Raw genomic sequence first — 27507 nt, 5'->3', positions numbered from 1 at the left:
CATATAATTTGCTCAACTCAGCTCATATATGCACATATGTGCAAGCACAGACACTGTGATGGTCTGTACCCCTATATTCACCCTTTGACCATTATTGTAATAATCTTTGTACAAAGTATGCCTTGTAAGGTATAATTTAAAAACTCATAATTTACTGGCCAATAATTGTCCTGAACAACATTGTACATAAAGTTATAAAATTCCACTGTACAGTTCCATGTTCCAAACCACAGCCCTGCCCAAACAGAAAATGGCAAACAGGTCTGTCTAAAACAAAAGAATGTGTGCTCTGCTTAATCTGCATTTAAGCGGAAAACAAAGGGAGTTCCAACGGGTGGGAAAACCAGCAGGAGATATAATACCCTTAGAGTTTTTGTCTCCTGACTCTCAGCTGGAAACATTTCTAAGAGGGGGACTGACTATAAAAATGACACCCCTCCTCCTCCTCTCTTACTCTCTGTCCATTGATTGACTGTGAAGGAACAAAGGAAGCAGCCATTACACAGAAGATGAGAGCCCTGGTCTAGAAATTTGGCCAGCAAGACTACTGAGAGCATGTGATGACAGAAACTTTGCTTTGAATATAACATAGTTTGTTAAGTTAGGCATTTTATCTTTATTTCTCTTGTAACCATTTTATGCCTCATTACTTGAATTCACTTAAAATCCTATATCTTTGTAGTTAATAAACTTGTTTTATTGTTTTATATAGACCAGTGTGTTTGAATTGAAGTGTTTGGGAAACTCCATTTGAGATAACAGGATATGTGTATATCATTTCTATTAATAAAATAGCAGACTTTATATTAGCTTGTATTGTCCAGGAGAGGAGTGAGCAGTAGAAGATGTACAGTTCTGGGGAAAAGTCTGGGACCAGAGGTGTGCTGTGGTCACCTTCCAGTGTAAATCAGGTTAGTGAAAGCCTGTGACCAGCAGGTTGCAAGTGCACACAGACATAGCTGGGAGTGACTTACATGCTAGAGCAGTGGTTCTCAAGCTTTTTTACTGGTGACCCCTTTCACATAGCTAGCCTCTGAGTGCGACCCCCCTTATAAATTAAAAACACTTTTTTATATATCTAACACCATTATAAATGCTGGATGCAAAGCGGGGTTTAGGGTGGAGGCTGGCTGTTTGTGAGCAGTCCAGGAGTGGAGGCAACAGCAAAGTAGTGTAAAGGTTAGAAAGCATGGGTGTCACAGCTATTCACCAGTCCAGAGTGTACCCTGGGTATAACACACACACACACACACCTACATTGTCAGAAGTAACTACTGATTTTGGTTGCCTGATTTGATTTGTAGGACACGACTGGAGATACCTTCAAAAGGTCAGATTTTCAGAAAGTGCTGACCACCCACCTCCTGAAAATGAGGCCCCTTAAAGGTGTGTCAAGTTGGGCAGCCAAAGATTAAGGCATCCAAAATCACTGATTAAATAAACAGCTCTGGGAACTGAAATCCAATGTATATTCTGAAACACACACACACAAGTGTGTGTGTGTGTGTGTTTGTTTTTCAGGATATACATTGGATTTCAGTTCCCAGAGCTGTTTATCCAATACCTGTCACAAACACTGACACTAAAATTCACTTTAAGGGAGGAGAGAAACTATCAATTAACTATAGTGTCTTGCTGCAAGATTTCCATGTATCAGACTTTCACCTTATGGCCCCAATCCACCCAATCAAGTCAAACTCTATGATTGGGGCCTACATAATGTCTACACTAAAAAATAAAACAAAACACCTCAGTGAGTTTCAGAGCCTGTGTCAACTGACTTGGGCTCACGGGCTTGCACTGTGGGATTAAAGACAGCAGTATCGACAGTTCCTGCTCGGGATGGAGTCCAGGCTCTGAAATCCTCCCCACTTGCCAGATTTCAGAGCCCAGGCTCCAGCCCTGGCAGGAACATCTACACTGCCATTTTAGTCCTGTAGTGCAAGCCCCATAATCCTGAGTCAGTTGACCCAGCCTGTGATACTCTCAAAAAAAAAAAAAAAAAAAAAAAAAACAACGCAGCAGCAGTGCAGACATACCCTTTGAGAAGTATAATTACTTTAAAGTTTAACTCACCTTGTTTAACAGGAGCAGGCTGCCAATCTTCACTGAATTTGTCTCCAAAGTGTCGACTCTGGTAGTATGTTTGTTCTCTTCCTGCTGCTGTTGCAGACTACAGTGGACATACAAACAACAATTCTTCAACTACTCCTTCCTTTAAAACACTGTGATGCAGTGTGCATCTTTGAGGCTTTTTTGGTTCTGTTCTACTTAAACCTAGTCTTCTTTTCATTCCTTATGCATGACACTATGATTGAGTATTCTGTCTTGACTGTAAAAAGAACAGGAGGACTTGTGGTACCTTAGAGACTAACAAATTTATTTGAGCATAAGCTTTCGTGAGCTAGAGCTCATGATAGTGTGAGTGACCTTCATGAAAATCTCACTCCTTCCTGCTTTTATTCACCCTTGTAATCCTCAATGACAACATCAGGTGTGTCTATAAAATATTCTCATCCAGTGCAGCCTTCTTTATTGGCAAACCCTGACCACCTATTGAGGATGCTCTGCAGGAAACAGAAGCTGGAATACAAGAATGAGTAAGCGTCTTCAAAAGGATTAACAGAAAGATTCACTCTCTGGAAACTACTGACTGTATGGTGGGAGGGGGTTCTCATCAGACAAGGCATCTCTGGGAATTAAATACAGATGTGCCACCAACATTATGATCTTTGGCTCAGATGTTGAGTGCTGTTCCACTCAGACCGGCAGAGCCACACTGATTTCAGTAGGGTCAATATGGGCAGCCTCTTATAGTTGCTCATCCCCACTGAAGTCAATGGGACTCCATATAGGTGCAGGGACCTGCCTTCATGAATCAGCTTGAAGGAGCACACACTTTGAGCCCAATCCTTGTATTTTTGCCTGAATGAGAACAGTAGGATTGGCCTGTAAGAATCATAGAGTATCAGGGTTGGAAGGGACCTCAGGAGGTCATCTAGTCCAACCCGCTCTCAAAGCAGGACCAATCCCCAACTAAATCATCCCAGCCAGGGCTTTGCCAAGCCTGACCTTAAAAACCTCAAAGGAAGGAGATTCCACCACCTCCCTAGATAACGCATTCCAGTGCTTCATCACCCTTCTAGTGAAAAAGTTTTTCCTAACATCCAACCTAAACCTCTCCAACTGCAACTTGAGACCATTACTCCTTGTTCTGTCATCTGGTACCACTGAAAAGAGGTCTAGATCCATCCTCTTTGGAACCCCCCCTTCAGGTAGTTGAAAGCAGCCCTGTTGAAGTGCCCTGTTCTTAACCCAGCACACAAACAACTGGATGGCATCCAAATTACCCTTTCCTGGGGTTTCCTTTACTGTTAACTTAAGGGGGCACCACCAGGTTGAAATATTAGTCAATTAAAAAACTAGCTAAAAGTAGTTTCAGGTGCTACCCCTGCCCATGAGTCCCTCTGCCAATTGATTCGGTTAGAATCAAAGTATCCTGTTTCAAAAAATGTTTCTCTCCCCTATTGTGGCGGGAAAGAGTCATACATACAGCAGGGGATAGTGACTATACAGGAGAAATAGCGAAGTTTGTCTATACGAAAAATAAGTTGCACAAAGCAAGCAAATGGAAGAATATGTAAAAAAGTCCCCTCCCTAGGCATGTTCAGTTATAGCATTCTCAGGTGTTCCATGTAATAATAACGAGGGGCATGGGGGGGGGGGTGGAATGTGATTTATAAGGCAATGGTACCTCTTTAAATAAACTTTCTATCAGGACATGTACTTGAGCTCGGCTATTTCTGGATTTGCTGCTGCCTGCGCCTCATACAGAGGTTCAACCTTTTTTATGTCCTGGGTTAGAGCTAACAGGATCCACCTGATCCAGCTGCCTAGGTCAGCCAAGAGAATAGCTCTGCAGGCTGCCAGGCCCAGATCCACAAAGCGACGTAGGAACTGTGACACTGAGCATCACAATACCTAACTGTTAGGTGCCTAGAAAAATCACAGGAACAACACTACAACCCACAAAGCTGAGTTAGGCACCTCGGCTCCTATTCAATGAATGGGGAGAGATAGGCAGCTTAGAATGCAACACACAAAGCCACCTAATCTAGCTAATAGGAGAGGCTGATAAAATGGATGGGTATTAAGCCTCGCCCCCTCACAGAGATAGGTGCCTAAACCCAGGCTGCAGGGAGGCACCTAGCTCTGCTAGTGATACACGAACCAGGGGAAGATAGGCACTACTCCACCTAACTAACAGGAAGGGCCCAATCCACTAGGTGTACTCAGAGGCCACCAACTCCACACAAAACAACAGGGAAGGGACGTGGAGGAGAAGGACTTCCCTTATAACCATTAGCCCAGTGGTTAGGGTACTTACATGGGATGTGGGAGACCCCTGGTTCAAGTCACCTCTGCCTGATGAAGAGAAGGGATTTGAACAGGGATTTGCCACTTCTTAGGTGAGTTCCTCTAACCATTGAGCAGGGCATATCCTGATGAGGAGCTCTTAGTGAAGTTGTTCCACTGAAATTATATAATTGAATAATTAAATGTTAATGGGGCCAGAGAAAGAGGGAAAATGATCTATAGTACAATAGGGCTTTCAGAAAGCTCCATAGGGCTGGTCCAAAAGGAAACAGTGTACACTATCTTTCCTTCTGTGTATTAACAGGGAGTGGGGACCTTATAATTTCTCCCTAGTTACTTAGCCATGTCCTACTGAGAACAATAAATGTTGGCCTCCCACCTAGCATTCTGTGATCTGGAAGCCTATGATTTTACCTGTCTACTGAGCAGGTGTGATAGGTAAGAGGTCATCTTTAGCCTCTTCTCCCCCAGCACAACCATTGCAGGACAAGCCAGAATTTAATAATAAACAATACAGAGTCATGTTTCATTTCTTATTTAAATACATGAATGAACATGAAGCAATAATAAATAAGTTGCCACAGAACAATTCAGTTATATGAAAAGCTACAAGGTATTTAATATTGTCAGTGCATTGATCTGGAAATAAAATGCTGCTTTCAAATTTTTGATTGAATAAGAAAGCTAAGCAGGTAACATTTCACTGACCTGAGCAGTATCTGCGGCATTTGGGATCCTAGTTTTGAATCTAGCATCAATAAAGCCACCAGTAGGAGGCATTTTATTAGGAATGCTGTTGTAATAGGGATGTTCTGCTGGCTCTCCATTTTCCTCCATCCAAGGTTCATCAAAACTCTGCATCCTGTAGAAAGGGATTACGTTATTCATCTTGCAGCACTCGAAGCACTGTAGTACTAGCTACATGGGCCATATACTACCCAGCCCTTTGACAATTAAGTGACATTTACAAAGTAAAATAGGATGAACCAAGCAGCACTCCATCCCTGTAATGAGGCTGATCCAAAGCCCACTGAAGTTGATGGGAGCCTTCTCATTGACTTCAGCGAGCTTTGGATCAGGTCCTATATATATATCCCTATTAATGACATCCATTAAAAACTTCTTTACAACACCTTTCCTAGTTACATTTACCATGTTATTTGTAGTATTATTTGTGTGATTGATTGATTAACTGATGATAAAAAAAAAAGGATCCTTCATAATGTCTTGGGGCCTAATTCTGATCTAAATAACCCTGGTGTGAATCAGGAATGACTTTGGTGAATTCAATAGGCCTGATTTTCTGTTTCACTGCACATCAAGCTATCATTTACATCAGTGCAAAGGGAAGGTAAAATTCTTCCAAATCAGAATGGTAGCAACCCACACTCACTATGCGTAGGGTTGCCAAAACTCCAAGATTGTCCTGGAGTCTCCCGGAATTAAAGATTAATCTTTCATTAAAGATTATGTCATGTGATGAAACCTTCAGGAATACATCCAACCAAAATGTTGCTCACACCAAGGGAGCTGATATGGTGCTAGCATTGGTGGGAAAGTTTCTAAAAATGTTACGGTAGACAGAGACTGAGGTGGGGGAAAGAGATGTGAAAATCAGTATGAAGGCAGAACCATAGGCTAATTTGGTAGGGGGTAAACCCAGTTCCCCTTTTAGAACAATCTCACATAGGGTTTCCTCCCACTCTGCCCTTCAATGTGCACTTTTTTCATGGGAGGGGCAGCCTAACCTCTATTTATGTGTTTTTAGAAAGCCTGTTTCTTTGACTTTAAATAAGGGTTATGATGATCTTTATGACTTGCAGAAAAAAGAAAAATCTCTAAAATGAGCAGACCAAAATCTGTCATGAACATTCATAACTTTACAAAGAAACCCTGCAGGATAGATTCCAACCTCCCTGGGAAGTTCCTCCATTTGCATTACTTCAAGGCTCCATCAACACTGGGTATAAAGCTGTATTTAAAAACAAATTTTAAACAGATTTAGGCTAATAGGGCTTAAAGACCTTCAGTATGGATATGGGCCAGAGCATAACCATTTAAAACCCGTGCTTAAAATAGTGCTTTGACGTGGGGCCAAATAGATGACTCTTAGCTGGTGTAATTTACAACTTGTTCTGGTCACTCATTATGTAAATTATACCAATTTAGTGTCCCTTAGTTTCACTCAGCGATGTGCCATATACCTCCTATAGCATACATCACCTCTGAATCTGGCCGCCTGTCTCTATCTCTAACAAGCGTTTGACTAGCCAGTATGGGCAGGACGTTATAATTTTAAAACCGTTTAGCCTAGAGGCCATGTTTAAACGTGATTTTAAAATGATTGTGGCCAATCCACATTGATCAGGCAAACCATGTTTCACTCATTTATCAGAACCTGTTTTAAAGTGTGTTTAAAATCCAGTTCTTCTAAGACAGTTTCATCCACAGCACAGCCATAGATTCACCCCTCACTTTACCAGCTGGTGAAGGAAACTGCAGAACTAGAAAAGATTCTACTGCAATGTTACTCACCTATCATGGAGAGCAGGTATATTAGAGGGACACCGTAAATATTGCTTAAATCGTAGTTCAAAAGCTTGCCCTATGGTGCTGATAATATCCTGGGCCAGGTCATCACAGCATTCCAGTATATGGCACGCTAGAGGAAAGAAGGAGAGATGCTGACATTTACACACCATTATTTATACAGTCTTCATTGTGATGCAGTAATGAATGGCACAAGGACCTCCAGGCCAAGAACAGTTGTTCTTTTCATGATGTATAGATTTTATTAAAATCTGAATGAACAAAAATAGCAATTAGCTACAGCTAACTTAAGACATTGGCTTGATACTCCTCGTACTCACACCATCTGAAATCAGGAGTGATTCCACTCCAATCCAATGGAATTATCGTACAACAGTGTAAAACTGGTGTAAGTGAGACCAGAATCAGGGCCCATAATTTGAAAAGCTCCTTCAAGAAGAGAAACCTTAATGAATGTCATTCATTATCACCTGACTGTAACTGTGTGCAGCAAGTTACAGGAGAATTCTGAGCTTTCTATTAAAATAAGGAGATAGACACTAGAGAACATTTTCAGATCATTCCAAATTAAATTTACCTTTATTTCTCTTTAATCTGTTTTCCATAATTTTATCGCCATCTTAGTTGATTTTCTAATCTACTTATCTTGATGTGTGCCTGTGCGATAAAGTTTCCAACTGGGGGTTCTGAACTTCCCCAAAATGAGGCGTGAGGGAGGTATTCAGATGCAGGATACCAACCAGATCTTTGGCCCTGCTATGGCTCCAGTGACACAAAGGTGTGGTGTATTGGCGTAACTGGCTAGCTGGGAAATCCCTGGGTGGCATACAGCCAATACAGAAGCTCGACACTGATCCCCTCTATGCACTCTTCCAGGCTGACACTCTGGAACTGTGTGGAGGGAGACTGGTTATACCACCTCTACACTTGCTGGGGCCGAGAAACCCACTCCCTTTCCACGGAGCAATACGAATCTGTGCCTGAAATATAGCTGGATCAAAGGTGGCTTGAGTATGCCTACACATGCTGCAATCACACTTCCTCATTGCAATGTAGACAATTGCATGTCCAGTGCCTACCACAAGGGGATTGGAGCCTCTAGGGACTAATGCAATACAAATTAGGAATGATGCTGACATTTGTGTGTGGTTGTACAATTATGTTAGTAACAGTCACACAGCACTTGAAGAGCATCTACACAGTGGCCCCACACAGGCTGGCATGCAGGAAGAATTTGTGCATAGACCAGGGTAGGACATCATGAGATCTGCAATTACGCAGATACAGTGGCTGCTATTCCTGCCCACAGAGTTGTGTGATGTCATGCAGGGCAAATGTTCCTGGCCCTGGGTTGCAGATGGATTTTTCCCCCAGCCCAGCACACTTCACCTGCATAAACACTGAGACTGAGGCCACTGGCTTATGAAGTGAATTTGCCATACATGAATAAACCATACGAACAGCTGTGTTAGGCATTCGGCATCATTGTGCAGACATCTCCAAACGTGTGGACTGAAAGAAGCGAAGCTGAACAAAGGACTATAGTATGTATGCATGCAATAGTGGAAGTGGGTATTTAAAGAGAATATGTTGCCTGCTGCTAAACAATTTGGGAGCTGAAAAGAAACTTAAGTCATTTTAAAAATAACGTAATGGATAAACTGTCTCCTTGGATACACGGATGGTTGCTGGGCAGGTGAGAAGTAGAGGCAAGATCCACAAAGGGACTTAGGTGTTGCAACCCTCAGCATCGCAGTGCTTAATTTTTAGGTACCTAGAAAATCACAGGAATAACACTGTGATCCACAAAGCCAAGTTAGGCCCTTGGGCTCCCTATACAATGAATAGGGAGAGATAGGAGCCTAAGAATGGGAATACAAAAACCATTATGCTAGGTAGGAAGCCACCTATGCTAGTCAATGGGTGATACTGACAACAGGGATGTGTGCTAAGCCCCACCCCTCTCTCAAAGGTAGGTGCCTATCTCCACTAGGGATCCACAAACAGGTACCAGCCACCTGGAGTCAGTGATAAAGAGGTGTTGTGGTAATGAGCTAGGTGCCTGCCTTGCTCCATACAAAATGGCTGGAAAAGGGGGCAGCCCACTTTACTTACAACTTACAACGTGTAGCCCACTGATTGAGCACTCACCTGGAGGTGGGCAATCTAGGTCAGGCTTTGCATGGGACTTAGGCAGCTGAATGCCTGTCTTCCCCTGATTCATGAATCACTTTGGGGCTTACGCAGTATAGGTACCTGGGTACCTAAAGGGAGGCAGCAGTGCATATGCCCCAGGGTCTAATACTTGGGCGCCTAGGGAACTTTTACAGCAGAAAGTTAAGTGACGAGTGAGTTGAGGCACCCACAGGGTTAGGTGGCAGCCAAGCAGGAGTTTCATGAATCACGGGCATGGAGACATAGGCACCTAACTCTGGAGTTTAAGCATCTAAGTTGCTAAGTTGGATCACACCCTTAGGTTTCTTATAAAAGGAACGAGAAGTTTGGCTCACACAGAGATATTTCTTTAGGGTTTGTTATAGACTGGGTGACTGGAAGACAGACAACCGCTATGCTACAAGAGCGAGAGCATTAGGCTGTGAGAGGAAAAGTACCATTTAATCTTTGTAGGGAAAGAATAAGTCTTCTTATATGTGTGTATAATGTGGAGCATGCTGTGAGTGCTACTTTAAATAACAAAAAACATTTTCATCAGTGATGTAGAAGTACATATAAAATCACTGCTGATAAATTTTGTGGGTGACACAAAGACTGGGGGAGTGGTAAATAAGGAGAACAGAACAGTCATACAGAGCGCTCTAGATCACTTGTTAAACTGGGTCCAATTCAAACAACATGTCTTTCAGTACAGCCAAATGCAAAGCTATACATCTAGAATCAAGGAATGCAAGTCATACCTACAGAATGGGGGATTGTAACCTGGGAAGACGTGATTCAAAAAAGGATTTAAGGGTCACAGTGGGCAAACACCTGAACATGAGCTCCTAAAGCAAAGGTGTGTCAATTGGATATTGTGAGGGGGTGAACCCCATCACGGGCAAGAAAAGATTAAAGACCAGTTAGGCACATTCACTCCACCTGACAGAGGCTGTTGGAAGCTAGAGGCCTCAGGAAGACTTAGGACAGGACTTGACACCAGAGCTGGGGAAAGGCAGTGAAACCACTGGAGCACAGGACCCAGAAGATAGCTGGATACTTTGGACTCCGCTTGGATATTTTGTTACCCTAGAATGGGTTTGGACTAGCTGCTTCTCAGCCAGAGAGCTGGGTGGTGATTGCCTGAAGGGGATGCTGGATATGAAAACTCCTGCTATATTGCCTCCTGACACAAGGGGGCACTCTTGAGGTGAGACCGCATCATTACAGATGTATAATAGAAGGAGTAGCGAGGAGGTGGTTTTACACCTGTACATGGTATTGGTGAAGCCAATACTGGAATTCAGTGTCAAGTTCTAATGTCTACATTTTAAAAAGATTATTGAAAAATTGCAGAGAGTGTAGAAAAGAGCCACAAAATGATTTGAGAGCTGGAGAAAATGCCTGAAAGTGAGAGACTTACAGAGTTCAGTCTGTTTAGTTTATCAAAAAGAAGATTGAGAGGTGACTTGATTACAGTTATTAAGTACCTTCATGGGGAGAAAATGCCCAGCTGTAAAGGGCTCTTTAATCTAGTGGAGAAAGGCAGAACAAGGACCAATGACTGGAAACTGAAGCGAGAGAAATTCAAATTAGAAATTAGGCATATATTTTAAATAATGAGGGTGATTAACAACTGGATCAAACTACCCTGGGAACTTGGAAAGTAGAGGATTCTCCATCTCCTGATGTCTTCAAATCTAGGCTGGATGCTTTTCTGAAAGATATTCTATAGCCAAGCACAAGTTACTGGACTTACACAGGGGTAACTGAGTGAAGTTTAGTCACCTGTGATATGCAGGAAGACAGATTAGATGATCTAATGGTCCTTCTGGCCTTAAACTACCTGAGAATCTATGTATTATTAATATATTATATAATATTTTGTAACTTAAACTTAAGACCTCACAAAGCTTTCTGTAATACAAGCAGATGGGAGCCTTTTGTACCTATCCTTCTAGATTATGATTTCTTCGCTCTCTTTCTATAATTTGCTTTTATGTATGAGAATCATAACTGGATCATAAATCCTGATTGTTGGAGGCACTCACTAACAGGTGCCTTAGAGAGAAACCAATGTCTGATCTCAGGGAAAGTAGAAGGAGAACTAGGTAACAGCTTGAATACAAGATCAGAGACAAAGAGGGTTATGATCTCCTTCCTCACAACATTCAGCAAAGACGCTAGGAAGGTCCAGTCCAGGCATGAGGAGCATCCACATGATTTGAAATATATTAATCATGGCAAAAAATCTGCTGGAGTAACATGTGTGGCTGCTGATTATTGCTGTGCTGATTGTTCCAGTGATCATCCCTAATGTCAACTTTTTTTGTGTTGCATTTACTTTTTCTGGAAAAATCCAATAAAATGAAAACATGAATTTATATTTTTAAATGGAAGGCACCAAATATAAAAAATACCTTACCTCTGCGATTAACAGGGTCCTTAGCTACATATGCAACATAGTCTGTTGTATCCTGTAAAAGATGGAGACATATATATATATATGATATGCTCTGCTCTTTTGTTACAGTGCAAAAGCAAATTCATATATTCATTATGAATGAATATATGAATTTGCTCTTACGCTGTAACAAAAAAGCAGAGCATATCACATAAGTATTTCCCATGAAGTGATAGCCTGGTGGTGAGGGTCGGACAGATAGCTAACCCACCATTTTACACACAGCAATATGACTGAGTACATCGTCTGTATGGAATCACGCCGAAGACCATGTTCACAATATAGTTAACACGATGCCATCAATATCCATGTTTAAGCATGCTAGTCTGTAGCAGGCTTCCAGCATGGTTTTCCTGACCAGTGTGGACAGTTTTTGCAGTCCTTTCTTATATGAGAGTTTACCCATGACATAAAACCATGCTACAGACTAACTCTCAGGCAAACCTAACACAAGTATGCAAATAAAACGGGAATAAGGAAAAATAAATTTTTATTTCACATGTCTTCCAGGCTACATTTTTATGTTTTGTGACTACCTTTAACTGATAAATAAGGCTAGGGAATGCTGGCCAGGTAAGCAAATTCCTTTTTAAAAAGCTCTTCCATCTTGCCCTTAAGCATAGCTAATGCTGGCATCTGTTCAATTTTAACATGGACAGAGCCTACCTATGCCCTGTTGAGCACCGTATTAATATCCTGTTTGAACACCTGCCACTCAGACACCTGACAAGCATGTGCAAAAGCAACTGTTGTTTTATTGCAAAAACATTTACAGGATTGGTTCTGATCTCACTCTGGTTTCACACTAGTGTGACTCCACTGACTTCCAAACCATTGCCCTTAATTTACACTAGTGCAAGGACCTCTTCCAAAGCCCTTTGAAATCAATTAAAAAACTTACATTGACATCAGTGGGCTTTGGATGAGGCCCAGATTGACAAAAGAATCAGGGTCTTGTCCAAGATACTCAATGGCTTGGGCCCAGCATATCTAAAAGATTGCCTGAAGCCATGGGCAGCAAGTAACGTAGACAGGGGAAGGTTGTGCCTCCCCAAACAGCCTTGTGTGGCCCCACCCACGCTCCACCCTGAAGCTCCCTCCTGCCTGCTTCCAGTTCCCTTCCCACTCTTTTGTGGCTGAGAGGCTGGGGCCGGTGTGCACAAGGCCCGGAGCTGGGGGCACTGGGGCTAGGGGCGCTCCGGCTCTGCTGCTCACATGCCGGGTGTGCTGGGGCTGCTCTGGCCTTGCCGCCCACCTGTCCAGTGCTGGAGCTGGGGCCGGGGACACTCCGGGGCTGAGGGCACTCTGACCACGCAGTCTGGCCGCCTGGTGCGCTGGGTCTGTGGACTCTCCATCTGCACCGCCTGTCCACCCAGCATGCTGGGGCTGGCAGAGCACGAGGGGTTGTCAACCACAGAGGGGGTGCTCCTGGCTCCGGTGGGGGAGAGGGAGCAAAAAGGGAGGGGGAGGGGCTGGAGGCTAGCCTCCCCCAACAGCATGTTCACCCACCACCCATGCCTGAAGCTCTGGCATGAAGACCATAGTTGACAACTCCAGTCCTCAGGAACAATGGAACTTCCCACCACAAGAGTGAAGGTTGTCTGTATGGGAGACAGAGCCTTCTTGAGGGCCAGTCTGAGACTGTGGAACAAAATCCCACAGAAGTAAAGATCTCACAGACTTCAACACCTTCCACTCCAAATGCAAGTCACACTTCTTCAACTTCGCCTACCAAAACAAAACATTATATTGCATACACAGTTCTTCTCCTGGGGAGAGGATGAGAGCAAGAACAAACCACTTGTGGCAGATGTTAGTCACAGTGACAGATATGGCAATTTCCTACAATATCCTTGAAAAAAACCTTAATGGATTAAGTTTAAGCGTCTTTTGAGTCCACTGTATTAAATGCAAACGTTATGTATTACCGTGGGCCGGGATTGTATGTAACCGCTCTAGGGGGGAGATATGATGTGAACCTTGGGAAGTGTTATGAACTTCAAAGAACTCTGCTGAACAATGTGTAAGAATGGGCTTTTGGGGACAAACATTGTCAAGTGATTTACCTGTGGAATCTCTAAGGGGAGATGAATGCAAATTCCCCACCTCCAGTTATACAAAAAACCAGTCTTTTGAAGTTCCACCCTGAGGAGAGGGGCCATTATCTGCAGATTACCTGTTCTTGGAGTCTCAAGATCAAAGGCCCAAGCTGCATACAGGAAAGACTAACCTGCTTGTGGAGGTGGTAGTTCTGAGCTAAGGCTGTTATGAATTTGTGACCACAGAAAAGCTCCATTGTGGGGTTTGAAGCACTGACTCTTAACAGAGCCATGAGGAGTTAGGAGGGGTGATCTCTGGCAAACTTATTAGAATGTGTGTAGGTTCTTTTGTTATTTTAAAGTTTTCTCTGTAATGCTTCCACCTTAAGAATAAATGTGCTTGCTTAGAAATATCACAGTGTAGGCAGGGAACTGTGCAGCCAGCAATAATCACTGTCAGGAGGGAGAGAGATGTGGGTCTCTTCCCAAGAGAGGTGATGGCTGAGGAGCTGAGAGTTTAGAGTGAGTGCCCTCAAGGGGCCACCATGGGGGAATACCGGTGCAATTGCCCTAAACTGTGACACTCACATCACTTAATGCACTACTGGAGTGCACTCAGATACCACGGTGATGAAGGTAGTAAAAGAAGGTGTATAGAACAGAACAGAATAGCCCTGTCTCTCTGTTCATGCATATCTAATACTCCCAGTGACCTGATGTATGGGGAATGACTGGTGCGGGTGGTGATGGATTTCATCCCTGAAGAGGAAAGAAAACACATTTATGTTGCGATATATGCTAGGCTGGTTTGGTACGTTTGGTGTATCAAGCAGTAATTAAGTTTAGTTCTGAGAGACAGGAACCACATGAGCAAGCTCTTTCTTTTATTTAAAGTTCTCCCAACGAGGTGTCTACTGTGACAAACCTGCTGAATGTCAAAGGATGCTCACACCTACCCTCCTCTCCACCCCCAGGATGAGATCATCATATAGTGGTCTTGTTGTGCTACTTTACAGTTTCACCAGCTCTTGTTGGCTCCTGTACTTGGTAAGATTTGATTTCTCAGTGACTCAGTGGCATGACTTTCATCTCACTAAAACATTTGATAGACCTTATTTATTTCAATTCAAATCTCTTACTGCTGCTGGTGGTAATGCTGTCACCTGGTAAATCACTCGCCAATGGGTGGTGGTGTTTCTAGGACTTAGCATGTGGGATGGCAGATGGAGTGGCAAAGAACTTTCTTATGGAGGCAGGCAACTGTACTCAGTCCTCTGCCCGCTGCAAGAATTGTTCATTTCCAGCATCTGTTGCAATCTGTGGTATTTCAGAAGTGCTGTTGATCAATTTTTTACTCCCAGAATTACTATTTTACAATGGCCCAAATACATCCCTGCTGTATCCCCATTGAGTTTAGCAGAGTTACATCATGGATGAATTTGACCCATTTAGCATATGGATAACAGTTAGATTGCAAACATGTCAAGGATATTTTGCCCTGAAGAGCTGGTGCAGTTAACTCATCTTGCAGTTGAGGTGGGAGAGTTAGTTCGTAGAGAGGGCCATATGTGCCATGTAAGTGGACCTATCCCTGGCTACAGGGACTGGGTTGATCAATCTAGAGTAAAGGCTTTCAAGACTCAGGAAGGACTTTTACTATTTTGAGATTCTTTCAATTCTTCATGTATAGGACATATTCTGAAGCGTATTTAGTATGAAATTGGGAGGACAGCTGAAACAAATATGTAGATAAGTAAAAAACCCCAGATCTGCCCTCTGATATGCATGAATTGAATGTGAGTTGCACAGAGGCACCTGAGAGCAAAACTAAACATGGCAAGTATAAAAATGCAGAACTGGGCTTCTCCTAAAAGCCACATCCTCTCCTCAAACATATGAGTGGAATGGACATATCTGAGGGCAGTATTTGGCTCTCCATTTTCATAAGATAGAGTTGCGGGAAAAGAAAGGAAAGAAAAATTACCTGGGGCTACCATGCTAGAAAGACAGCCGCATCCTCAGTCCTTTTCTGCAGGAAGGGCAAAATGGATAACAATCCAGATGAAAAGTGAAAGGATATCCATATGAAAATACTGCACTTCCTTTGAAAACCACGGGGCCCTACTTACAGGATTTATAAGATTTATATGAAATGCTCCAGGCCCTTTGACACTTTTCCTGACACTCATTCACAGAGGAGGATTTGTGACTGCCTGTCAGTGGTTTCCCTCAAAAAGAGCTTGATGGCAACGGTCAAGAAGAGCTTATGAAATAAGAAACAGAAGCTATCATGCTTATATTTTCCTTTGAGTAAGACATGAGATAAATCCTGGTATAAGGTCCTCCTATAGCAATATGTATGGAAGAAAATGACTAAAGAAATGCTTACCGGATCACCTCCAGAGGCAAAGGAAATAGACTGCATATGATGATTTGCTATTATCTGTTTGGATCAGAAAAAAAACAAAAGTATGAGTCAGACCAAAAGTATGAGCCAGTATTCTCTTTTGCAGATTACCCCCTTTGGTTTTCTTTCTTTTTTTTTTTTTTTGTGAGAGTGAAGTAAAAGCCGAAAACAAGATCAGAATTAATTCTTGCCTTTCGTCTATGAGGAGTTAGTCACAGAGAATATGCTGCTGATGTAAACAAGCTCAAGAATATTGGATATCCCTAATTCAGGTTTTCCTTAAGTTGAAGGACAATGACATTTTAGAATAGCAATGAATGAACATAAAAATGTGCCCAGCATTCAAGTAAATTATATAGCCCTGCCATACAGTATCTTATCTGAAAATATAATTTCCTAAAGATATTTTGGAGAAACTTTAATCTGTTGAAGTGAGTTTTTGTCACCTGTGGTGATGAATATAGCAAAAAGGTACACTTCACCCAAAATACATAGCTGCCACAGCCTGCATGGCTATAAAAGGCAAATGTTAGGGGCTTCCATAACCTCCTGTGGATTTGAACAGTGTGGACACCAGATAGACTCTCTAGCTCAATGGAGTTAACTGTCAGAGCAGTGGAAAGAGAGTTGGAGTCATAGAGAGAAGCATTCCCTGAGCCAACTCATTTTCCTTTCCTCTTTTTCCCTTGCACCTGAAAGACCTGTACCTGTCCTCTTGAGGCTGAATGTGAGTGTCTCTTGGAGTTCCTTCATTGAGTTAGAAAGGGTCACTAGAGAATAAGATGAAGTGTTTCCTCCATCGCAGGCATGCTGCCTTAATAATACTTTTAGCCCCTGCTGCTCACCCAACTGTAACCTTTAAATAGATCTTTAATTTTTTTTATTCTCAAAGGAGGATTGGATTCCTCTTTATCCCCAAAGGAGGGTTTCTCTCCCCACTACCACTCAAAGACCTGCATCATGGTGGTCTTTGTACCAGGAGGACTGAACAGTAATTCACTCCATGTCTCAGTGTCACTCTTAACTAACATAGTCAACTCAATGGAGCAACTCAATTGGTCCCTTACCTTCCTACTCCAAACTAAGAATGCTGTTTTTCCATGGTTTCCAGTCCAAAGCTGATCCAGGAACAAGAGATGAGGAACAAGAATTAAGACTGTCTTTCTTGGATAGCACCATAAAGAACTAATCACAAAGCCATTTGGCCAGCCTTGTTTTCAGTATTCTGAAAGGTATGCCACAGAAAGCAGACCACATTTTTATCTGTTCCAGGAATGCACTCTGGGGTAATCCAACACTCCTAGTATAAACCAGAAATGAAGGAGACCTCCACCGGAGTGCTGGTTTGTCAAAGACCCCTTCGTTTCACAGCCCTCCATCATCATAGCCAGTGTAATGAATATAGATACATATGATATCAGCCATCTCTTCTAGTTCCAGTTAACGAGACTATATTGTGGAGAGAAGCCAAAACGTTTGGGGCTGATGTGAATCAGCAGAGCTCCATTGACATCCCCCAATCTCTGCTGCTTTACCCAGAGCTGAGGCTCTGGCCCTTTATTTAAAATGACTTCTTACTTTTAAAATGCCTTCAGTTTTTTGTATGTTTTGCAGATGGGTCATACTAAGGGAAGGCTCCCTGTGCCAGTAGTGAAAGCTGGGACAAATGCCCTTATAAAAAGTACTGTCAGATTCTTTAATAATGGTCCAAAACACTACAGCATGCCATAGTGCTGCTATTACAGTGCTTGAGTTAGTACTGTAGAAGACGACAGCATCTTATATGAAGAGGGTGGGGAACAGACAAATAAGTAAGAAACCTTTCAGGTGTGTGTGTTTCTAGTTTATTTTTTATCTTGTGGCACAGCAAGTTTTTTCCCCTCGCTGTATCTAGGCACATCTAGGTACGTAGCTCACAGCAAACAGCACAGCAGTGATTATGCAACACTATCAGCTTTCTCTATATGCATAGCAAGCAAGATTTTTTCTCATCTCATACATCATTCACAACCCACTGCAGTGATTCCCCAAAGTCAGTATATACCTTCAGCGCAAAGGAGAAGAATAAAGTGATTGGTTGACAAGGCTTCCTTCTTCTGAAAGGCAGACATTTCACTGAAGTGCAAAACCCCCAAAGCAGGATTTTTAACATCACCTTATGAATAGAATGCCCTCTAAACAATATAAGAAAAAGAAAGAAAAACCACTGGGAATAGGCATTCATCTCTGTAGATGGGTCAGAACCAAACACAGCCAGAGTTTGGAACTGGACCTTTTTCTGCCAGAAAAGGCCATTTCACATTGTAAAGTGAACCTTTTGAGAGGTAATGACAGAATTACTGTGAGAACACTATTTTCACCAATCTATGTTAAATGTGTAAACAAACTAATTAATCTATTGCACTTCATATTTTCATTTCTTTTTTATTTGATAAAGAAATAATACTTTAAGCACAGGAGCATTTTATCAAGTAGCAAACCTTACATGGTATACTCTTCATCCATGGACTTATTAGGGATTTTTATACACAAACCTGCTTTGAATCAGGAGTCATTAGATTTAAGCTGGTGGTGGATATATTCAGAGTTATGTTCATTCCTGCAAACTGAAGATTGCTCTTTCCCAAGATGCTAGAGAGAACTTTGCTTGGTGGCTGTGAAGTAATGGAATGCATTTTAGTTGATTTGCAATAACAACTCACTGTTATGCATGCATGCATCTGACGAAGTGGGTATTCACCCACTTATGCTCCAATACGAAAGCTTATGCTCCAATACGTCTGTTAGTCTATAAGGTGCCACAGGACTCTTTGCTGCTGTATTATACTGTTCAGCCACATGGGGACACTGTGTGTAACAAATCCCATTTAAGCTAACCTCAGCCACTCCTGGCAGTTCATTAAAGGATCTTTATGGAAGGTTCATATCTGGTGTACCTCTGAGAAGGAAGCTCTGTAGCCAGTCTATATCCAGTAGAGGAGCCCGACTTGCTAATAGCAGCCCTCCAACCTCCCCTGTACAAGGGGTACATGACACACTTCATGCAGGCTCAGCTGACATCTTAAGGGCTGCTATTCAAGAATGACAACTTTTGCTCTACACTAGTGATCACTTCATTTGGGCAGCTACTTTTCTCTGTAGGTCATTCCTCATAACATGATTAACAAAATGGTTAAAGCTAAAGTGTGGAATATAGCAACAAACCATAGGTTACAAAACGTTATTACTGTACAATAGTCAGTGGGGATCAAACCCTGGACTTGCAACACCAAAAGCACATATTCTTACTACTTGAGATGAAGGAATAACTTTGTTATCTATAAGTAAGAAGCAGAGTCTTATTCTCATTAGCGATAGAAGGAGATATAACTGCATACACTAAGCCAGTGTACTTCACATAGGAGAATTTTTTTATTAATATGTAATAAATCCATATTACAGACTAGAGACGAGAATTTGCCCTAGCCATGTAAATTAAGATACATGAGAGGAAACTGACAAAAATATTAGAGTCACCATGAAGACAGGGTGGAGCACAGACCTGCAAAAGTTCATGTGTTTTTTGTTGCTGTTGTTAAGATTTACCAGCACCATTTCCCTTCCCAAAGGGTTGGTTTATTTTAAAAGTAGTATGAGCGAGTGCTGAGAAAATGCAAAATCAGTCAACGCTACGCTCGGCTGAGGCGGCAACTAATGGTGTTGGACGCCATCAGGTGGTGGAGGGACATCTAAATAGAACATCACCGGACATCGACAATACCAGGAGGGATAAGCCGGAGTGCAGATGAGAAGCACAGTCAGTAAAGTAACAAATACTTTCCTCATGGATTGTATTTTCTAAATGGACAACCTACCCTAAATTCTCAATTACTGTGGGACAATTTACACTCGTTGATATATTTTGCTTTCCACAACCAAATCTCTGTCCAATTTTTCAAGACTGATGTACCTGAGTATTCGGATTCTAATATTTAAACAAGAGACACTGTTCTTAGACACCCTGATTCAGCAAGATGGCTCTTTGGCACTAGGAACTTCCTTTCATCCATTTTCCCAGTGTTATTTTGTGGCATTTTGTTTTTCAAGAAAAAAAGACATTTGCCTTTCTTTTACTTCCTGATTAAAAGCCCCCATTAAAAAGGCTGAATATGGAAGAAATTCTTTGAAAAAACAAATCTGTTCTGAAGCAGATTCCACTGTCACTGTGGTATTTGTTGTTTGAGTGTTTGCATATGTCTCACTGGGAGTTAAATACAGTACCCCCTTGTGACCATGAGAGCTAAATATGTATTACATGGCTCTCAGCTAAAAGAAAAAGCTACATTCAGCAAAGACGGTGTGTGGGTTCTTGTTCTGAACCCTCCCTCATACATTCTATTTCTGTTGGTAGTACAACAGCTATCCATTTTAGATACAAGCTCATGTCACTGCAAACTAGACTTCCTAAGAGCTAAACTTGGCTTTACCACAAGCCTGAGTTGGGGCAGTTCATAGTTGTGCTGCTCCAGAGGTAGAGCCGGGATCGTACTGGCACTCAGAGTCACAGTCTCCTTGCTCCAGGAGGGCAACAGTTTGTGTAGCTGGAAACCTCGCACAATGTACTTCCCCCTTTACTGTGGCCAGTAACGTGGGGGCAGAGCCAAGACTTCACCCACTCCCCAGCCACTTCCCTACCCAGCTATGCTACTCGCCATGATGTGGATATCCCATGTAGGGGAGGAAGGAGTATCTTTACACTCCCTTACTTTGAACTCCTATGAACGATGCTGACTGGAAAGGCAGTAAGTGCAATCAACAGTGGCTGCACACAGACAAGACTTTGGAAGATTCTGCACCTGCAGTTCTCAGGCTGGCTTAAAACACACCTGCCCACTGTGTCTGGTTTCCACTATGCTGACCTAAGGAAATATGGGTCTCTGACAAGAAAGAAAGAAAAATACCTTTCTTTTTTTGAAGGCTGCTTTGGCTCCAGGTACTGCTTCACAAACACGGCTGATTGCTTCCCTGTGGAGACAGAAAATAAGCTTTAGAGCAAATGGATGTGCTGGTTTCTTCATTATATGTTCAAATTGCACTGAAGGGGAATATTTGACAACTTAGTTCTTTATGGCATTCAGTCACAAGTGAAGACCTGATAACTAGTGAGTCAATTAGTTCTTTTCTCACCTGTAAAGATATCGTCTCTGATCAGCTTTAAAACAGACTCCATTTTTAAAAAAAATACAGCCAGCCAAAAACATTTCCCTTCTACCTTCCTTCCCAAATGTGGAATTTTCTCCAAATTTAGACTACTCTGCTCTGAAGTACAACACTCAGTTTTGGTTCAAGGTGCAATAACTTGAGAACCATTAAGGATAAAAATTGGTTCTTTATACCATTGGAGAGCTGGTATGTGCTGCACAATTCTCTTTTTTTTTATCCTAGTGAGATATCAGGTCTTAAAACAATGCAGCTCTTAATTATAAAACACCATTTGAGACCATTTTTAGCATATGTATTTATTTTGGGGGGTTTTTTCCTAAATTTAGAACATAGAGATGATTATTTTCCTCCCCCTCTGAGGCTTGTGCAGAGCCAAGCCAGCCTGGTTTCACATAGTATCAGAACTCTCTAAAATATTTCTGCGATCATTTTGATGTAAAATGTATGTTGTAAAGAAGATATATGACGTGTGTTGTGGTGTAAGGATTTTACTGGTATTTGTTCATTATGACCCACATAACTTGTGGCCTGACCTCATCACTACAAATATCTTTATACCACAAACATTATGTTTTTGTTTTCTAATCACACTTGTGTCATTGGTAAATTAATGCTGACAGGCTAAGTGAAAGAAACATACACTCAGGAGGAATTTGAATGAAGAATAGGATTGCATTTCAAAATGAAATTTTGCTGAACATGCAGCGACAGGTGAATGTCTTTAAGCCCTTTAGGTTTTAAACAATAGGTCAAATGCAACAACCAAATTGTTAATTCTTGAAAATCCATAAACGTGCATGCACACCGTCCTTCTTAGTCCTGTTAATATCAATGCTGTAATGGATCTAGCCTTGAACAGAATAGTCTATGTATGCTTCCAAGTGGACAAATTACTTTTGTACAACCAAATATTTTTAAAAATAACAAAACTGGAGGGAACCCACCGCAAACTCAAAAGCCCACACAGCCAGAAATGACCAAAGTCGCAAAGCCAACCTAAAGCACCATTAAAAACCAAAATATTACTTTAATTCTACTCTGACACAGTATCCGTGTTACTGTTTCAACCCATAGTCTATGTGAAGGTATGTGACCAGTGTGCATATGGGAGGGGGTGCACACGTATGTGCAAGTGCACACACGGACAATGGCCTAACGAACAAAGTTATTGATTTATTATGGAGGAATCAGTAGTGACTCCATAGTTAAGATTGGGGCATGTACAGAAATAAAAATTTGGCCACTTTTGGAGGGGCACTTTCTGTGCCCCCCGTGGCCTGCGGTGCTGGCTCCCCTCCACCCCATAACCCTGGGGCCTGTGGCGCTCGCTCTCCCCTGGTGGCTGGAGGAGCTGGCTCCCCCCTCCTCCCCCGTGGGAGCCAGACCTCCCACGCGGCCTGGGGCAGGAGGAGCTCACTCTCCCTGCCATGGAGTTCTGTGCCTCGGTTTTGTTGACTTGGGAGTCGTGCCCCTGCTTGCCCCTCTTGCACATGCCCCCGGTTCAGATTGTGTGGCACTTCTGACCTAGGGCCCAAACCAACGCACCTGAAGTCAGTGGAAAGACTCCCATTAACTTCAACAGATTTTGGATCAGGCCCTTAAAGCAAGACTAAATCCCTCCATTTCACTGTCCAGTGATTGAATTTAGTCTCCAAATCTACCTCAGTTCAGAAGCCCAATGAATTTTCTGCAATGTGTTTTCCATAAAATTGTTACTAACACTCCCAGATACAGCAGTTAACAATCAGGCCAGCTGGCAAATATTCCCCTTGCTCGTAAGAACTGTTTTCATTAACCCTAGGAAAAGCCAACACATATGTCTATGATCCAGTGCTGCCTCCTTAGCCATGCTGCCCAGCCATGAGCACCTCTGGCTTCTCAGACAGGCTCCCAGCAAGCCCTGGGTCTTGCAAAAACAGTGAGGAGAACTGGGCAGCAGCTGGGAGACCTTCTTCCCAGCCCATGGCTGGCTCCCCAGACTTACTCCCTATCCCTTCCCAGTGTGCTTCAGAGCTGGTCTGGGCCGTTCTTCAGCTACTCATCCACTCTGACTGCAGAGATACAACCTGCGCTTATCAGGTACATTTCCCTGCACCTCTCCCTGCCTGCTCCTACAATCTCCCAGCAACTATCAGCAACAGAAGGCATGGAGGGGCAGGGAGAGTTTGCAGGCAAATTTCCTGCCAAGCATAGATTGCATCTTTGCATTGGAGACATCTCCATCTTGGATGCTGAGCTAGGGTAGGTACTTCTTTGGTTGCCTGGCCTCTCTGCCAACAGGCAACTGAATGTCAAGAGAGGAGCCCTACACTGAGGGAACTCAGTCAATCCATCAGATTGGGACTCCTGCTGGCTACCCTTATCAGGTCTGAGGTTGGGGAAGCGAATGTACTGGAATGAGAGGAAGAAACCTAGCTTGAAGGATTGGCTGGTCGTATCACCAGCCTCCTGTTGGAATAGCCAGCCAGTCGAAACACTGCACACTTTAGCTGGGAAGTGGATCTGGAAAGGGGGATGGAGGACAGATGGGGAGCCAGAATTCATATCAGCTTAGGCAGTAATAACACACTGCAGACTTCCAACTGCAGGTACATTTGTTCATAAAACACCTTAACCCTGCTGAGCTTGGAGTTCAGGTTGTGTGTCTGAGTGTGTGAAATGAAAAACAGTGTGCTGTGGATCTCAGGAGGACGAGAGTGCATTAGGGTGTTATGATATTGAGCTGATAAGACATTTTGAAACTAGTCTGGACTGTAGTATTGCTTTAACTAGCAAGTTCCTTGTTTTTCAGTAACTACAGGAGAGCAACCTCAGCTCTAAAATGAACAATGGTTTTGGTGGTGATATTAGGAGCCTTGAATGTCATACTAGCTTATCTTTGAAGCATGCTGGTGAATATAGTGGAGCTAGAGAAGAAGTTCTCCAAGCAATTTTTCCTGTGCAAGACAGGATAGCCCAGAGAAGTCTGGGGTCAGCTGCTCACCAGCGATCCTTAGAGCTGCTGCAAAAAGGTGTAGCATTTACTCGGTCAGTAGGCATGAAAGCGCTCACGTACGGAGGTGCTCATATAGACCCTTGATTAGATAAACAGATGGAAAGAAAACAGCTGGCTGGTCATCCCCACTTTGGGCCTAGGAAGAGGGGGGAGGCAGTAAGAAGCAGGTCAGGGGTGGGGCATTGGAGGAAGCGGTGGAGTGAGGGCAGGGCCTGGCTGTGGCTGGGGGGGGGGGGGAACACCCCCCGGCAGGTTAGAAATTAAGCTCCTGTGCCCCAAGGTCTCTGCCAGTCTGACCTGGAGAAAAATTCCTTCCTGACCCCAAATATGGCAAATCAGTTAGACTCCGAGCGTGTGAGTGAGAACCACCAGCTAGACACCTGGGAAATAATTCTCTGTAGTAACTCAGAGCCCTTCTCATCTAGTGTCTCATTTCCAGCCATTGGAGATATTTGCTAACAGCAGTCACAGATGGGCCATATGCCATTGCAACCTCATTATAGCATCCACTCCATAAACTTATCAAGCTCAGTCTTGAAACAAATTAGGTTTTTTGACCCCACTTCTCCCCTTGGGAAGGTATTCCAGAATTTCTCTCCTCTAATGGTTAGAAACCTTCACCTACTTTGAAGCCTAAACTCACTGCTGGCCAGTTTATAGCCATTTGTTTTTGTGCCAGTGTTGCCATTAACTTAAATAACTCCTCTCCCTCCCTGGTGTTTGTCCCTCTGATATATTTATAGAGAGAAATTATATCTCCGCTCAGCCTTCATTTTGTTACGCTAAACAAGTCAAGCTCCTTAGGTCTCCTCTCATAAGATCATTCCTCTGATCATCCTAGTAGCCCTTCTCTGCATCTGTTCCAGTTTGAATTAGTCTTTCTTAAACATGGGAGACCAGAATTGCACACAGTATTCCTCATCTGGATGAGGTCTCACTGGTGCCTTGTGCAATGGTAATAACACTTCCTAGCTACTGGAAACATCTCACCTGATGCATGATTGTATTGACTTTTTTCACAGCTACATCACATTGGGGGCTCATGGTCATACTGTGATCAACCAATACACCCAGGTCTTCTCTTCTGTCACTTCCAACTGATAAGTCTGCAGTTTACAGCAAACATTCTTGTTAGTCCCTAAGTTCATGATCTTCCACTATTAAATTCCATCCCATTTTTATTACGCCAAAATTCCTTGTATGATATTCCGGTCCTCCTCCATATTGGCAATACCTCCCAACTTTGTGTCATCCACAGATTTTATTAGCACACTTCCACTTTTTGCGCCAAGGGCATTAATTAAAATATTAAGTAAGATTGGTCCCAAGACCAGTCCCTGAGGAATTCCACCAATAACCTCCTTCCACCCTGACAGTGCTCTTTTCAGCATGCCTCATTGTAGTTTCCCCTTTAACTAGTTCCTTACTCACCTTTTGATTCTCATATTAATCATCCTCTCCAATTTTGCACCCACCATTCCCTGTATAGGCACACATGAAACCAGATTAACTGTGCATACAGCTGCTAGTTTGAGCATGCACTTATCTGACTTGTGCATACAAACACTCATCTGAACAGGAAAATAGAGGTTTATGGCACATTTGCATGACTAATCAATTGCACAGACTTTGAAAAATTTGACATAAATGTAATTTCTTGCTTGATGTGGAAAAGTGGTTTTCAATAATATGTTTAAATCTTTCTGCACCCCATGCCCTTATGGTAACTAGGCACTGATCTCAGGTATGTACCACATAGTGCAGTACTATCTTGATATCTTGTAAAATTTGTTTCTGTGCAGACTTGCAATTAAGGACCACATACTGAGTTCCAAATCTGGCCCTAAATATTTTCTGCTTTGCAGATGGTCATATCTGAAGTCATTTTCTCAGCACAACACACACTCTACGCTTTCAGTATAGATTTTAGATGGCAAGTGTACTGAGTGAAATGTTGTCTATACGCAATACTGAATTTCTCCAGTCTTACCTACAGTGCTCCATGATGATCTGACATTATTGTGAAAAAGAAAAGCATGCCTTTCATATTGGCTTCATGTTCCATGTAAAAGGCCATAGTCCTGTTTTTCATAACTTTAAACCATCATACTTTGTGAGCACTTCTAGCCCTAAGGAAGCTGAAATCTGTTTCTTTAATAAACATTGTTTTCACAATCACATGAATGTACCCTTGCTTGTTTTGTTTTGGATTTTTAAAAATTTAATTCATGTAAATTTATTACTTTTTATGAAAAGAGTACTGAAGCTATTGTTTTGTAGAAAAAGACAGACATGGAAAAGTTGCATTGACTTTTCAATTGAATTAAAAAAAACCTGGTAGGTCAATTTTGAGACTAGAAACCTTGACCAATTTGCACACAAAAGACTTGCATGCCACAGCCATAAAACTTGCTGTTTTTCCTCTTGTCTATCCATGTTACCCCACACTTCCATCTGTATCTTTGCCAGCCTGAATCTCACACCTGCGGCTCCACAGACTAAAAAAGGAAACAAAGAAACTACTGTATGCAACAAACATTCAATGAATTTACTTAGAAAAAGAACTGCACATTTCTGGACAAACTGTGCAGTCTGCCCCTATTTATTTCTGAACACTATCTTTGCCAATCTTTTTAACAAACATGTTATATAGCTACCACCTGCCAAGGAGAAAAATGGCCTATATTAAAATATTAACACCTTAATTCTGAATAAATCCCACAGAGGCCAAAAGTAAACTTTCAGAAATATATTTAATAATCAGAATATTTGTTCATTTACAAAACAGGCACAATAAATTTGTAGTGTTTGAAGTGGTTAAGGGAGGATTAAGAAGCCTTAAGGGCTGGTGCTCACATATGATAGTTAGTGGTGCTTTAAAGGCAGAGAGGCAAATGGGTGGGGTTTGATAGAGGTGGGAATGAAAAAGTAGCTAATGAACATAGAACTGAGAGTATGGAAGAGAATGAGGAAAGAATAGTGGACAGGTTTCGTGATATAAATGGTGTAAAGAATAATCCTGGAGCAGAGCTGCTTGTACAAGGGGTGAAAGGACCTAATGATGTGAAATGGTTACAGTGAACTCACAGAAGAGGAATGTGAACTAGCCAACTTGTTCCAGGTCACGGAAAGCATGGAGCAGAGGGGAGGATTTATAGAATAAGTTGGTGGTGATGAATATGGCAGACAAATGGTGGTGAACTTATACAGGAAGATATAAAACCATTCTTCTTTCTTCCCTTCAGCTTCTCAGTTTGTTTCTTGCAATGTGGGATTCTCTATGTGTGACAGATCTGTAAGGGGGAAAACAAAAACAAGC

General features: G+C 42.4%; 1 protein-coding gene across 4 annotated transcripts in view; it reads right to left on the bottom strand.

Annotated features, from left to right (window-relative positions):
* SHC3 (SHC adaptor protein 3) overlaps nt 1-27507 on the bottom strand; it is a 91913-nt gene that overhangs the window by 16993 nt on the left and 47413 nt on the right. For all 4 annotated transcript variants that reach the window (XM_048850313.2, XM_048850312.2, XM_048850314.2 and 1 more), the window contains 7 exons: nt 20932-20995; nt 18526-18645; nt 15974-16027; nt 11507-11558; nt 6913-7039; nt 5086-5239; nt 2077-2173 (listed from right to left, as the gene is read on the bottom strand). In XM_048850313.2, the coding sequence (XP_048706270.1) occupies nt 2077-2173; nt 5086-5239; nt 6913-7039; nt 11507-11558; nt 15974-16027; nt 18526-18645; nt 20932-20995 (668 nt within the window). The remainder of the gene's footprint in view (nt 1-2076; nt 2174-5085; nt 5240-6912; nt 7040-11506; nt 11559-15973; nt 16028-18525; nt 18646-20931; nt 20996-27507) is intronic.

This window comes from Caretta caretta, chromosome 5 (assembly GCF_965140235.1).
Source record: "Caretta caretta isolate rCarCar2 chromosome 5, rCarCar1.hap1, whole genome shotgun sequence".
Lineage (NCBI taxonomy): Eukaryota > Metazoa > Chordata > Testudines > Cheloniidae > Caretta > Caretta caretta.
Note: the sequence above shows the minus strand (reverse complement) of the source record. Positions and strands in the feature narration are given on the sequence as shown.